Source organism: Cyprinodon tularosa, unplaced genomic scaffold (genome assembly GCF_016077235.1).
Source record: "Cyprinodon tularosa strain WSP-4 unplaced genomic scaffold, ASM1607723v1 ctg710, whole genome shotgun sequence".
NCBI classification, from domain to species: domain Eukaryota; kingdom Metazoa; phylum Chordata; class Actinopteri; order Cyprinodontiformes; family Cyprinodontidae; genus Cyprinodon; species Cyprinodon tularosa.
Window position 1 is genome coordinate 223,116 of NW_024039464.1, and position 16,578 is coordinate 239,693.

The 16,578-nt window shown below is 36.4% G+C and overlaps 1 protein-coding gene across 1 annotated transcript in view; it reads right to left on the reverse strand.

The window, feature by feature from the left end:
* Window positions 1-11,189, reverse strand: part of LOC119772506 (contactin-associated protein-like 4) — a 110,852-nt gene extending 99,663 nt beyond the window's left edge. The window contains exons 1-2 of the mRNA XM_038268947.1: window positions 10,932-11,189; window positions 1,824-1,934 (exon numbers count right to left, since the gene is read on the reverse strand). Coding sequence (XP_038124875.1) covers window positions 1,824-1,934; window positions 10,932-11,016 — 196 coding nt within the window. The 5' untranslated portion in view covers window positions 11,017-11,189. The remainder of the gene's footprint in view (window positions 1-1,823; window positions 1,935-10,931) is intronic.
* Between the last annotated feature and the right edge of the window lie 5,389 nt (window positions 11,190-16,578).

A 16,578-nucleotide genomic window follows, 5' to 3' on the forward strand; every position in this document is an offset into this window, starting at 1 on the left:
GATTTACTTGGGTACTGGAACCAGGCAAACTATAGCATTGCACAGCAAATATACGATTCACTCAGTTGTAGAATGTACTCTGTTGCAAACTATTTATTTAAGAAAGTTGTGCCCTTTAGAAATAACATTTGATTAAGACAACTTTCAAGAAGACCTACAAATTTGAATTTGTGTGTCCTCAAGTAGAGAGATATTTAGTATTTTAAGGTAAGTCTTGATAAGGCTTACACATTTCTTTTAGGCTCTTAGGTAGGCTAAAGGAGGATCTCATAGAACTGGTCTAGGGTCCTGTGCTAAATTAATTATTCACTTTCACAGATGTAAGCTGCTTCACAAACTGTACATACACAGTGGGATTCAGCACTGGGAGTTTCAAGCAACTCTGTGATGGTTAAAGGAGATTAAAGGCCAATGTGTGTGAGCTGTCCAACCAGCACACATACCCATATGGTGACTAAAAAGATGGAAAAAGAATCCGGGGCAGTCAAAAATATCTCTATCTTTGCTTGCATTTGTAGTTATTTTTACTCAAAAATGTAAGTTAAGTTCACCTCTCAGTTTATACCAGGTTTCATTAAAACATGACATAAAAGCTTGAGGTAAACACAAAAGTTGCCACATACACTATCACTGTCTTATTGTGTTATTTTCTCATTATAGCCCTGGATGAAAATTGTAAAGGTAAAAACAGTTTTTCCTGAGATGTTTTGTTCAAGTCTGAAGTTGAATATAGAATCTATTCTTACAATATCAATTATGTTCAAGTAGAAGGCAAGGCAAGGCTAGACATATGCATTTATATTACCTATTCAGTACCAAGGCATTTAAAAGTAGCCTACTTTACAACCCTTCTTTTGTGTGTGAAGTATGCCAATTCCAGCTTGAATTTTTTGGGGTGGTTGAATTTTGTGCAGCCCTTTTTGGATTTCTTGAACAAATGGACATTTGGAGAAGCACTGATCAGTTAATAAGGCATCAGGAAGGTTGTTGACTGAGTAATATAAAAAGAGGAATGGTTGAAAGACTCTAATTTCTTTATACCACTTTTTAGATATTAGCACCTAACACTTCACATAACACAACTATAAATTTTATTAATCCTGGAGATGCTCTCAGGATTAAATGACAGGTTATAGAAGCTGACTTTCTCGCCATGCTTTCTAGCAGACACTGTATTCTGCCTTGAGCATATCCAGAGCAGAGCAAATTTGCAAGAGTAGACTTGAATCACTCTCTAATTACAGTATCACACTATAGTAGTGTACATGTAGACTTTACAGTAAATAGAACAGTAACCCAGTAAAGTTGTTATTTATATAGTAAGTTTTATTTTAAAAGGTAAGAGGATGTGGCAAGCAGTTCATCGGACTATCCCTATGAAATAAGTACTAGGACATAGGGGTCTACAAGCTACAGCCAAACTTTCTTGGTTGCTCTGGGTATTTTCTTTGCTTCTCTAAATACTAGCAGTGTAGGTAGACTAGTATATTTTATTACTTTTGTAGTTCTGCCATATATTTCCATTTCTTCCATTTCTTATAAATAATTGAACGGTTATCTGTGAGATATTTCAAGATTGAGATACAGTAATGCTTTAAAACCTAAAACTCTTTCATACATCTCTATACTGTTCTCTCTGAAATATCTATTGTGTTCTTTAGTCATACTTATGCTGTCAACTGATGTAAAGCTTTCACTGTATCGTTCGACCTATATTAAGATGAAACTAGCAAAGTGCAAAGTGGCAAAGTGTTGCAACACCTACGCAGGGTTTTCAACCTGCAAGCTGAAAAGTAAGTTAGGTCATATTAAAAAACCTTTACCTTCTCTTCGGTTGACTTTAGCAAAGCCTGGTCCGTGACTGCTTGATAGCTGAGAGGAGCTCCTGAAGGATGATGGTGGCAGATTGTACACCAATGGGTTGTCACACACATCTGTTAAATAAGCAAAACAGCAGAAAATACAGAAATCAGTATTTAGCATAGCCACTTGTTTAGACCTGCAAGACAAGCTTTGATGCTGTTGTTTTAAATTACAATACATCTCTATTGTTGAAGAGTTGGTTACAAGGTACATTTTCTTTAAACATTTAAACTTATAATATAGAACAGAATTATTGGAATAAAACAGTTTGGTTTTAGTAGAAGTAAAAAAATTAGAATATTTTAATACCAGGCATTTCATAATTGAACATGTCACGAAGGAGACATAGGTATAAGAACAATTTTCATATTAATAGGTGACTTATTAAGCAACTGCAAATTTGCAAAACAATAAAATCTGCAAGCTTTGGCCATGATTATGTGCATGAAGGGCAAACTCCTTCACCCGATGCCACTGTCACCCAAGTAAGTAATTAACATAACAGTGATACAAACATTATTAAATAATAAGTTAGATTACTCCATTACTAGAAAAATAACACTGTTAGTTACAGTATTATTATCTAAATTATTATTAGCAAACACTGCTTCTCCCTACACTAATATGTTGGACTTGACTCCAGTAGGTCTTAATGTGATGTCATGTTTTTCAATGTTTTTCAAACTGTGTTTGGTCATCTGCTGGGAAGCTGTTTCTCAGCTTTTCACTGTTGCTTCTCTTAGCTGCCCAGATATCCATGATCAATTCGTTCCTAACCCTTTTATACAGGCTGGTATGCTGGTTCCCTTCCGAAATGATTTTGTAGGAAGATATACATTTAGTAGAATCTTCTACAGGCCAATCGTTCGGGGAGTTGCTTTTAGTTCGCCATGCGTACATGCAATACATTGTATAACCTTAACTAAAAAAGGACAAATTCCACTGTCTGGTTTTCCCCAAGAAACTTCGCTCAAATGTTCAACATTTGCCGACCCGGTCTTCACTGGGCCACCATCTTGAATTCCCTTTTAGTCTCGCAAAATCTTGCGCTAAGCTCACATCTTACGAATTGGTAGAGTCTTATCCTATTGTTCATATGTTGTCATGACGCAGCACAGAGGGGAGCTGTTGTTGTTGGAATATCTAATATCCCTATGCACAATTTCGATGACAGGAACAAGCATGTTGCACTGTTTCCTAACAAACTTTGGAAAGTTTATGAAAACTCATCAAATGCCAGATAAATGTTGGATTTTTTTTTTTTAAGTATTTTTGTTCTTTGGGACAATACTGTTCGTTAGTGATGAGTGTCATGAGGCGTCATGAAGTTTTCCAACACATTTGCAAACTAATGATATTGATTCAATACTGTGTCACTGAATACTGACACCTGCTGGACATCTAAAATTCCTACAATCAGCCCATTTGACAGAATAAACTGACACTGATTTGATGACCTACAATATGATTTACGAAAGCCATTGTTTGCTATAATGTATTATTTCATATCTATAGTTTGAACTGAAAATATGACATTTTAGATGCAATCCATAAATGTGAACATACAACGGGAAAATTTAAGTGAACATGTGAATAAGGAGATTTGTGGACTACGATTTATTTATTAATTAATTTTTCAACATAAATGATAACGAGTTTGTGAATTTGGGGGAAATGAAGAGAGGAAAAAGGGAGAACCACAGAGTGAGCAATCTCCAGCTTCTTCGCGAGCAATCAGGTAGAAAATGTGACTTGCATAAAATTTTGTGTAAAGATTAAAAACATTGAATTAGTGATCACTGGTTTCAACCTGGAGTTAATAGGAATGTCCAGCAATATCTATTTAAGTAAGATATTGATTTAGAATTCTTATTTTCTTTCTTATTGTTCTTTGAATATGTACTAGATAGTAATTTTACATAAATTTTTACAGTCTGAACTGCCTTCTTTTTAATAAGTTGTGTTGCATAACTTAAGATTTCTCGCGGTTTCACAAAAAGCATACTTTCACCTTGAAGCCTATAATGTTTAGTAGTCAAAGTTTACCAGACTATCAAATCGAAAACAGAAGCAACCATTTGTGATTACACAAATAAGAGAAGGGAGGAATGTTTGCAGATTTATACATTAAAATGACCTAAACTGTATGTTATTGTAAGCTAAAGATTGTGGGTAATTGACTGCAACAATACAGGAATCATTCTACCTTTTCATAACATAGCCATTAAAATTGTTTATTTTTGTTTCATGAGAACAGACTGTGGAGTTATAATTAGTAATTGCTTATTGCATATTTTTGCATTTTATAATTTTCTTCAAAGACTATACTATTCATTTGTACAGTATAGTGAAATGACCCTAAAAGTTAAAAAAAAAAATTTCAACTTCAAAATAGAGGAACATAGCTTACTAGTGAAAGTTTTGTTATTGTGCCTCCTAAGGTTAGTGAGATCAGGGGATGAATGAGTCACATGTCACACACACATGCAAAAAAAAAATCAAATGATGAGTGAAATAAAAGTTTCGGATGGAAGGAGTTTATGTGTCACTGCATTAGAAAAGAGAGGACAGCAGTAATTAATGTTGATGTGATACAATTACCCAAATCCTCCACTTTTCTGTTGAGATTTTATTCTTTATTTAATTACCTCCATATTTCCTCCTGTGTTTCTCAAATATACACCATGATCTGCTATCTCAATGTTAACGTTACCAGACATTTGGCTAGGATCATCTTTCTTCATAATTTGATTTAATAATAGGTGATTCATAGCCACATGTCTAGGGTATTTCTTCTTGCATAGGTTTACAAATGCAAATGACTGGTTGAAAATAGGCAAACAATTTTTCAGTAAATTCTGCCAATACAAGCAAATTGCATTTAATTGATAATACACAAGAAGAGGGACATGCACTAAAAGCAAGATGACATAGTATTTATTGAAGGAATACGGTTATCACAGCCAGTTGGCCAGGAGAAAACAATCAAGAAGAGTTTTCGAATTTTTATTATAAAAGGTTGAACTGTTTTATATTCATATGCTAATTGAAACTCAAGACAACTGGTAGGATTCTTGCTGTTATATTACAGAAAAGAAGAAGGCTGAGGAGGAAGTTTGTACAGGAAATACATAGCTCACATTAAAGATGGAATAATGAAGATGTTTAATACCCACATGTGGGATAGATAACTGCTGATGCACTTGTTGGCGCTGATACCATGCAGCATAAGGTTAACCACTCTTTTTGTTTCCCACTTACAAACATTTTTTATTATTGGCTTAATCACTAATTAACTTCAGCAGCCTATGAGTAGTTTTCTCTTTACTAAGTTTGGAATATCTGGTCAGCAATATAAAACCATATTTTTTTCCTATTTGGGCAGTTCCGGTTATCTGTTTTATAAAATAAGTGAAAATAAAACAAATGATCTCATTTCATTTAAACTCAGCCAAATTCCAGGTGTTTAAATGTAAACAAACAGGTAAAAATAGAGCCTATTAGTTAAATTTGTCAGGTAAATATTTGAACATTGAGAGAGGAAGATTATAGCTACAAAGGTCTTAATAAAAATGAAAGCTTAATGTTATCTTTAATAATAGCCTATTTCTTTTTTTATAAAGGGAACTGGGTGACAATCTGTTGTTGAGTTAAAAGAAAAACTCAACAAATGCATGCTACATTTCCTAAATATAAATTTTTCTTGTTGCACATTTTTCAATATCATTGGAAATATAACCTCAAACATACTTTTACTTTTTTTTTTCAGTTAATAGCTGATGTTTCGTCTATGCTGTTTCAGAAACTGTTAGTGAAGTTGTGACCTTGGCAGGTGATTATCGGGCTGATACTAAGTTACCTGAAGAAATGATAGGGCCATTTGATAAATGGTCAGTCTTTAAAGAGGTGAACTTCCATATCGTAGTAGGCCTTGGGCAAACAAAAAACAAAACAAAAAAAACACCCAGAATTCACAAGGCAGACAGATGCCCTGAAGTTTGCTGTCACTTTTATTACTAAAGTGTTTGTCCCTGAATTAATAAATCCAGATTCATGAGTGGTACCACAAGCCAGTGCCACCTTTATGTAACCTTGATTCAATCGGAACCTTTTATGACTCTACTTCTACTGAACACTTGACATAAAATGAAGGTGATTTATACCACACCGGCATGCATCGACCTCTGATTTACTCTCTAAAAGACATTCATCCTATGATGGAGCATGAGGAAGAAGAAGGGTTCCCAGAGAAAATGGCTATAACATTCAAATTAAACAGAATTTATTCCGAGGTCTATGTTCTCTTTATGCAAACCAGCAGCTTAATAGAAAGTAATATGTTTTGATTAGACAAAGTTGTTGGGCAGGAAATTTTTTCAGGTTGAAAACAAGTTTGAGTTCTTTGGATCAGACTGCTGCCTGATTCTCTTAGCACTGGTCCCTCATGGTTCTACCTGCAGGTGGTGGGACAACTGGGGGATAGCCTTGTGACAATCTTTTGGCTTGGCCCAACCCAGTCCAACGTGAGGAGCCTGATAACCAGGCGCTCTTCAATGACCCACATAAACCCCACCTCCTGCTGAACTCCTGCTGTTCTCTTAGTCGTGTCGAGGTATGCGTTGGGAAGATCTTAAAAATACATCTTCCCTAAAGCAAACCTGGAGGCTTTATAGCTGCATCCAAGTCAGCATGTCACATTCGATGTCACCATAGCTTACCTACTATTAACCCAGGTCCCAAACCAACTTTGAGAATAGAATAACACTGATATTTTTTTTTTGCCTGATGTGAGTCTGGCATTAACGCAGCACACTGTCTGAGGACAAGGTTAAATATGGTAAGATCCACACTGGCGGTAAGGACACTCGGTTACACCAATCGAAAGTCACTAAAATTTGTCTTTCTTCGGTGAGTAAATTTGCCAGACCAATGTTGGATTCCATAAGTTTCTTTGATTCCCTCCCTGATCTGACCACTGATGACATGTTAAGCCGAATATCGCCATTGAACTGCTGGTTGTCTAGGTGGTGTCCTGAAAACGATGTAGGCTACATGGATAATTGGCAAAATCTTGGGAGAGAAAACCTGGTCTACAACAGAGAAGCAAAATCCATCCAATTTTGGATGGCGCAGCTCTTCTTTCTTAAAAAATCTGGCCAAATTTAGTAGTCCTTTAAAAGTCTTAAAGCTCAGGGTGCACAACAGGAAGCACAATAGTAGTGTAACACACCTCTCTGCAGCTTCTCTACTGTTACCCACCCATTACTCTATTCAGGGTCTTGTCCATGACCAAAATCAAAAACATTAGAAAAGAATACTAAAGGAGCAAATCATGATAATGTAATTCAAATTCAAATGACCACGATCAGGGAAACATTTATAACTTTATGTTTTCTCTACTTTTCATGTCATAGTAGCTTCATCAGTTCTGTTCCCATGTGGCTGTGACACAGTGACAGAGAGATGTCAGCTGTGCTGTGCTATCAACAATTTTGTATATAGATGTTAGAGCCTGACAAGTTTTTCAGTATGGTCATCTTGCTGTGACTAACTGAATGTGCTCTCTTTCATCTTCTGACACAGACTGCTCATGGCCCATCTGCAACAGGAGCAGCCAACCAAATTACTGGAATGTTCATGTGTGTGGTTTGTGAATATAAAGTTTTGCAGCTACATCATTGTTTTATTTCTCCTTACTTTTTTTGTTTGGGTCAGGACATTAAATAGATCAATAGCAATGTGCCTTACTCATTTTAGGTCTACACGAGTAGATACCTTTCTTTTTGTTTTTACACTAATGCAATTTTAATTTTGCTGTCAGAGATTTCTTCATACAGATTATCATAACTATCTTTATTAGAAATAACTGCAGGTTTATTCTTAATAGTTACTCTAAGAAAAATGTAACAGTTAGTGTATCAACTACAAAGCTTTTGCAGCCTGGTCTTGTAAAAGAAGTTGTTTTATCAAGAGCAAAATCTATAGTGTCTTCTAGTTCTGCTCAGACGACCAGAAAAGTCGAAAATAATTCTCTTTCAGTAAAGTGAATATTGCTCTAAGACCAATATATGAACAGTTTTCCACTCAAGAAAGAAAAATTACCACACCACTATGAACTGTTGTTAATACAACAAAGCAACAATGATATGCAGGACTGATAAACCATGTCTGCATATAGAATGCCTTAACCTGACATTCTTTTTTTTTATTTTATGTATTTTTTTCTGAGGTAGTAGATTCTCTATTCCAAGAAAAAGGCACATATGTTAAAATGTATGCAATTGTTTCTTTGCAATAAGCTTTTTCTTTTTATATTTAAAGTAAAACTCATATTGCAATGTTCTATTTCAATAACAATTTTAAAATTCTAACCCAATCATGTCTGTAAAAAAAAAAAAAAAACAGCTTATCTGGGATGTAGCATATACAACCTAGGAGAAAACAAATTTAATCATGTTCCTAAAACAGCATATGAAAACATGTTATTTTTTGTGAAGAACTGAACAACTTGAGAATCTATATCTGAATTTCAGTGCCAGATGAGCTCTATACTGAACAGGAAAATGATAAGAAGACAATTCTTTCTAAGAAGGAGATGATGTTAAGTCTTTTAAGGAGGAAGTAATTGCCATCTGTTGCTGTTATGTCGGATGAAAGTGCAGCATAATAAAGAATCAATTCACAGGCCCGTAAATGTCAGTGGTGACAACATAAACCAGTTGTTTCTGTGAAGATTAGGAGGTCAGAAAAAAATACATCTTTGAAAGTCCACCCTAGTATCCTTCTTGACCTAAGGCAAAGACAGCATAAATCATTTGTCTAAGGCTTGGTTGAATGCCCAGATGTGCTGTATGTGATCAAACAGCTCATGGAAGAAAGCATTGGTATAGAAATACCGTAACTAATAAGATTCATTCTCCATCTACAAAGATAGAGAGAGGAGTGACAACACTTTCCATCTGATTTGTACCTATATCAATTTGTTGATGTTAAAACATGTTTAGTGCCTCTGATGATTAAGCTACACTATAGTCCTATTAAAGTTTATAAAGGCTATGCAACATGGCCTGCACAGCTACCTATAGTCTGAGCCTTACAAAACCAGACCCCTTTTGCTTTTCTTTTGTCCTTCGTGTTTGATTAGCAGACGGAATTAGAAGTTAGAAAACACAATTTATCTATTTGATAAAACTATGGATAAATTTTGCCCCACAATATCCCTCCCATTTAAAAACTGTTATCTCTCAAACAATCAATAAAGCTGAGAAATCACAGTGCCTATCAGTGCCTCTCTTCCCTGTCCTCCTGAATCTATCAATTCATTCACAAAATCGTTTTCTGACCCGTGTCCAGCTGATTGAGTACTTGTGAAAGCATTTTGATACTGTAATTACAGTAAAAGGGGGCAATCTTCAGATTTAACCAAAACAATTTCAACTGTGCAAGTCAAGAAAATATTAATTCAAAGCTTTCAGTGTTGAAACAATACAGCTCGCCTGCTCTGAGACTCAATAACTGCATGGAGTAGGATAACCTTGGGGGAAAACTTTTTAAAGTTTCTTTAAGTGGTTCACTTTCAAACATTTCTTAAAAAAATAAAATAAAATCAACATCTAAAGTATTTTCTGGAAGCCTATTAGGGAATAAATCTGGAACAAAATAGCAAAAGTATCCCCAGGTTAAATCTTTCCAACATCTCTTTTAATGGTTGTTTTCTGCTTTCGAAAAAAAAATAAAATGAAATGGTTAAGGGAAAATGTAAAAGGCAACTTGTGGGATTTGGTGTCTGTTACTTAAAACTTGACATCAACTGATCCACAGAGCATGAGTGGTAACATGAAAAACAACCCTCCAGGGTGGTCAGATCATATCTGGGCCAATGAAAATCTCTGAAACATAAATAATATATATATATATATATATATATATATATATATATATATATATATATATATATATATACACTGAAAAAAAAGATACTTTGTATCAACTTGAAAAAGTTACTGTAATTTGTTACACCTAAATTTATTACTTTGTCTCAAATTAAGTTTCTGATGTGGTTGAAACTGTACATTTTGATTTACTAGAAATATATTTTTTACCTTAAGCCTAAGAAAGAAACTACATTCATACAAAGTAAAACTATAACTTATAACAGATCATTAACCAGTTTTATGCTTTTTTATAATCTATTTTTTCTATTTGGAAAAATGAAATCTGTACAATTACATACAAGTATAAATGTAATTTGGAATAAAGTAGTGACAAAAATGTAAAACTGTATTTATTTCAAAGAATAAAAACATAATTCCGATCCAACTATATTGACCACAGACAGGATTTATAAGTCATGATAACTTAGAGCTTGACCTTTAGTTGTTATAAGATCATTAGTTTGATCCTATTTTCTTTTTAAGCTAAGTTCCTCTGAGTTCGTACAATCGTCTCCATATGATAACGGAGCAATTTCTCTTGATGACTACAATGCCTGTCCATCATAATCCTTGTTATTCCAAAACTGAGCAGACTGCATTAGTTGGAACAGCTGCCTTGCTCATGGTGGTGCTGTGCTGCTCACACCTATTTTCAATTAGTCAGGTAATGAGGTCACATTCACATGAGTTACAGCATGTGGAAGGATAAATGCCTAGTGACACTATTACCTTTGACTTGAAGTAGATATTTACTTGGAAAATAATTGCTTTAGTTGATTGTTTCTGTGATAAGTGATTTTTAATTCCAGGTAAAGTGAAATTATTGGTTTCAAACCACACATGCATTTTTTAAGTTGAAAAAACATCAACTTTTAAGTTGACCGAATTAAATGGACATTTCACTTCTTTCAGTGTATGTATGTGTGTGTGTGTGTGTGTGTGTGTAGCAAGAAAAGAGAACACTGCTAACACTACTTAAGTTACGGTAAAAATGAAATTTCTTATTGTTTCATGAGTAAAGGGTTTTGATATTTTCAGATTGTTAGATACAAGTTGCATTCGAACTGCCTGAGAACAAAGACCGAAAAAGTTCCCGGACAAAGACCTGAACCAGAAGTGCACAGAGCCGCTCACCTTCTCCATCCGTCCCACCTGAGCCAAACAGCACTGAGGCGACAAATGCAATCATCCGAGCGAGTCTTTTATTTCCAAGAGACATTTTAAAAAGGACAGGATGCCGGAGAGCGAATTTTCACTTCAGAAAGCTGCCGTTCTGTCCGTCAATCTCCTCCTGTGCGCCTCTGCAACTCTCACTCTGGTGCGTCGCGCTGCAACAGAGCCTATAGTAGGATGCGGAGGGTGGCCAGCACTCGATGAGAGAGAAGGATGCTCTCAGGCTCTCTCCCTGGTGTCCAGTAGAGCATGCAGAAGAAGGAGGGCTTTTCTGGGGCTTTGGTTGGTTCGAAGTAAAAGCACAATCTCATCTCGCGGGGGGATGGTGGAATTCAGACTTAGAGAGTCTCTATAGTTTCAGTAGAACAGAAAAGTGGGACCATGAGGCTGTATATGTATATATATATATATATATATATATATATATATATATATATATATATATATATATATATATATATATATATATATATATATATATATATATATATATATATATATATAATGCAATTTTACATCAGAGTGTATTTATTTTTTACAAAACCATTAGGTTTTACTGTTATAGCATTTTTTAAAGCCATTTACATTCTGACGTTATATTTGTCTAGCATAGTTGAGACCTATGTTTATATGTATTTCTTTGTTTAATAAAGAAAATAAAAACATGTTCTACATTGCCCACATACAGCATAATAATAATATATCAAATGTTTAGTTGCAGAACAACATGCCAGATGTATAGGGATGACATAGTCATCTATTTGCATGCTCAAATGAAAAGCCAAACTGCCAAGCTGCAATAAAAGTTGTACAAAAGTGGCAGACCAGCTTAGATATTTTTTACATTTAATGTGGGCAATGTTTAGGCAAATGTTACAACCAAAGTAGCTTTTACTAAATCAGCAAAAACATGTGTTAGTTCAATGATTGTGTTAGAATTTGCTACTATTTGACTAGTTGTAGGCAAACAAGAAAAACAAGACCGCAGTCAGTCAGTGGAAAGAGTTTTATGTCAGTAACTCAAGGATTTAGATAGCAAACACAGTTCCTACCTAATTTCAGGGTTCTCTCAAAAATCTCAAAATGTTTTTAGTTGTGAAAATATAATTAAATTTCATGACATAGTACTTCTTTATAAAACACTTTAAGTTCTAGGCAGGGATTTATTTACCTTAAAGACAGTTTGGTCACATGAGGTCAATGTTGGGATCCGGAGGCTTGCCCACCAGAGGGCGCCAAGGATCCCTTTCTGTGAGTTTGTGTTTCTGTTGGGATCTGGGGTTCTGTCCACCTTTCTCCTTCAGAGGGCGTACTGGATCTCCTGAAGCTGGAGCTGACTTCACCAGCTGTTCCTCATCTGCTCATCAGGAGACCAGTACTTAAGTGGGCCGAGGACAACACTCCTGTGCCAGAGTGTTTAGTCAGTTATGGTACAGCAAACCCTGAGCCAACCTGCCTGTCTTGTCTCCTGACTTGAACCTGAACCTGATCCATTTTGTCTTCTCCGCTTCCCAGGTTGAACCTGTCTGAAACCAGAAACCCCCTGAAGAGTTTCTCTGTTGGAAATCTGTCTGTCTGATCTCAGAAGAATCCAGGAGAACCAAACCTGCCAAGGATCTGCTAGCCTGCTCCCTGAAGAATCTGGAAATGAAACTCAAACCTGGTGATCTGCAAGCTCTAAACTAAGCTCAGCCTCCACCAAGCCCTCAGCCTGCCGCCAGCCTGTGAACCCTCCTGGTTCCCCCTTCTGCTGCTCTGCTCAACCTCCAGAACAGTAAACCCTGTCGTGACCAGCCCTGGACCTGATTACCCCCTGACCTGTTTTTGTTTTCATTATTTATTAAACCTTTGAACTTTTCCCCAGTCTCAGAGTGTGTTCTGCATTTGGGCTAGTATACCAACCCTTCATGAGAGTCAAAGCTATTTCTGTCATGATTGCAGCCCGTTAGCTGATCTGATTACTCACTTCATTCACCTACCATTCCTTCCCTGCTGTCTATTTATCATTTATCTAATTCACCTGCTCTCTCTGCTATATATATGGTTCAGCCCAACTATCGGGGCCAGATCATTATTAGTGTATTCTTAGTTTATTTGTGTTACGTTTTCATTTTTTTTATTCATGTTTGTTTTTTGAGCTTAGTTAAGTTCCTGGTTCATGTCCTGACTCTTGGAGGCCAGAGGATTAAGAGGGTGTCAGTGTTTGTCTCCTGTCTTCTGATCAAGTCCCGGGTTTTCTCTGCTGAGCCCTCAGGGTTTTAGCTTGGTGTGCGGCAGGAGCTTGGGTTCTGGCCAGCCCTCAGGAAATTTGGCTCAGAACACGGGTGAAGGTATGTTTTAATTCCAATAAGCCTGGCTCCAAGATGGAGACCACTTTTATGTCGGGAATACACTCTATGATTTTTTTCAATTGTTGCACACAGCTACAGCTCACAGATCATGATGTTTGTTCTCACACTGTGCGGCCAAATGCTCTGATGCAATCTACCTGCTCACACTGTACATCTAAAAACCACGCCAGACTCAGCTCTTCAGTGAGATGGCGCTACTAGGACTCATTTATCCGGAAGCCAAACAAGGAGAAGAGGAAAAAGCTGGAAGTGTTGAGGCCTCCTCTTAAATATGAAGCTAACTAGAGTGAAATGCCCTGTCTTGGCAATTTTGTGTCCTGAAAGCCCTGAAATACAGAAGATAACGTATTTGGACAAAGACATGGCTGAGCAAACGTAGCTACTACGATCTGTCAATTTTACAGAAAGAACTCCATTTCACTCGCACCCCCGCCAGGCGTCTGTGTTTTCGTCTCAGAGGAAGAAGAAGAAGAATCCTTGTTTGCCCATGCCCACTGAGCAATTTGCTCACACGATGGCCGACTGAATTTCAGACATGTTTGATTTTCTGCTGACCTTACGATTCTGGATCGGGAGATGGTCTTGAGAGGCTGACCTTCCTTTTCCCCTGTACACTACACAACATGCAATCAGTCTGAAATTTGGCTCAATCGAAAAATGGATTGAGTGGAGAATCAGGCCAAAAAGTGCAAATAATTTTACAGTGTATGACCGGCTTAAAGTTCTGCAGTAATTCCAGTACCATGTCTTGTCTCGGTCCCTCAACCACTGAGCCTGCCTGTCTCTCAGCGTGTCTGTCTGAGCTCGTTGCTGGACTCATGGAACTCTAAACCTGCTTGAATTGTGGATTCCTAGAACGCTGGATCTGTTTGTTCCTGTTTGGATCGGAACCCCTGGTCAGGCTACAGCCTCCTGGATTCCAAAACTGTTCCTGTCTGATCTGTATCTCTGACCTGGATCGGATTCCTATCTTGTGTGTCGATGTGTGCCAGCGTTCTTCACCGTAGTCATTACTTATACAAAACTCACCCATAAGTTTGCCCTAATGTATGCCAGGGTTTTTGCCAGATTTTTTGTACGTCAGGCATTCACTGGCTAACTCGTCAATGTGTCACAGGGGCTTATCCACAGCACATGTTTATTATTTATTACATGCATATTGATGTTTTCTACTAATGGGTGTGTCTTGTCCTGTTTGTTAACATAAACCTGTCCTGGGACTGTGAAAGAAAATGTAAGCTTATATATACTGACCCATCTTAAATAGTTACTTACATAACTAACTAAGAAACCACAACAAATCTCACAAACGTAAAAGCAGGTAGGCTACATGGCTTCAGAATTTCAAGTATTGATAAATAAAAAAGGTTCTGAAACACAAACACAAAGATCCTTCTGACCTTCAGGAGGTGTGGAAACAAGAGTAATTTGATTTGTACCCTCCTGAAGGTCATGAGTGGGTGTGACAGACTTTCAGCACTGTGTTCACTTCTAAACCTTTGATCTTTGTGTGCTGGTCCTTAACAATGGGATTGCTTTTGCTCTTTGAAGAGTTTCTTTTCACAATACACTTTTTTTCAAAACGGGTATAAAACGAGGAAACTAGCATACACCTTTGGATAAAAAGAATTGTCCCTTTTTTCTACACTGATTATGTAAATTTAAGGTGCCTGCAACACAAAAGGCCAGTGAAGTACGTAGTGCTTAATAACTTATCTATAGAGCAGGTGCATTTAAAGATCAAGCTTTTTTTCTGTATTAGACTCCCTCACAAGAGCATGCATGGGTGAGAGATTTTTGGGGATTTTGTACTAAAGGAAAATTATGAAAATATTATGTGTACTTCTTGTTCATTATACCAACTGCAGAAGCTTTCTTTCAAATGTTTAGCCTTCCAAATAAAATATAGGAATGTTCAGCCATTCGCTTTTTTTGCGGGGACAATCACAATGGTAACATAACCTGTAAAATGCTGTTACAAAATACATTTTTGATTAAAAATGGATCGTCCAGTGAAATACAGTTAGAGTAGTTGTCCTGAAAAAAAAAAAAAAAAAAAGAACAGTTATGAACCTTCATAAGCAGAGGTGGTCTCCCTTCCTGGGTTAAAAATGGCATCTATATTTTAACAGTAACAAAGAGACTTTTCAAAAATAATAATCCATGAAAGAGTCTTAGGGCACAATGCAATGCTGAACAAACATTCATTGGCCTAATGAGATTGGAGTGGAACCTGTGAGTCCTATCATGCTTGCCCATAAAATAACACAGCTTTTCAGGAAAAATATATCATATTAAAAGTTAAATGCTGCTACAGGACCTGAAATAATAGGCTTTTACTGTAAAACAAAAGTGAATTAAGGTTATTCTAACTATATGCTACTTTTTGCTTGTCTTTCACTTAAAGTCTCACCTGCAGCACACCTCAATTTAAATGGGACATAATGGGAGAAATTCAAGGGGTTTAAATACCTTTGCAATGTTTTTTTTTAACAGTCCTATTCTATTTTTACAGTCCTTTTTTTTAGTCTTAAAACAAGATTTTTCTAACCCTTGCCACTACACCACAGTAGTACAGAATCTTACAATTTTAGCATTTGAACAGCTTATATTTGGTTTTGTTTTTATGTTAAGGATGGTTTTCTACACATAATAAATGCTTTAAAATATTTTTTATTTTCTGCAACGTGGAGGAGTTTACATTAAATGCATCGGGGACATGAACACTCTCACTTCATCTATGAAATAAGCATAATGTGAGCAAACTACAGTCATTTACATATAATTAGCATATGCATGACTGTACAGGTGCAGACAGGATTATTTTGGCATAAATCTACTCTGCATGGCTCTATTTCCCTGCAGTACTGTAGCCCTCAAATGAACACTAACAAGACCTCAGTGTTAAGCCAGAATGAGCTGGGTGCCGGCTGGTTCATTTCCCCACTGATACAGTGTACTGCCAATAACGATGAGGCTGTTGCATGATCATATTTAACAAAGCATGTAGGGTTAGGGATAATAGCTGGCAGAAATAATGAAAGGAGGCACCTGTTCATTTGCAGTATAGTGAAAATACAATGACTCTGAGGTGCTACATCAAAAAAAAATTTCTGCAATGAAATACACAAGGTAATACTTACCCTTGTGGACACCAGCATATGAGTGATCGCAGGTAATTCTATTTGGCATTCACAAACTTAACCACAAGTCTTTTTTGTAACAACTGGCTGCACAAAGAGGAATGACAAGAGTAT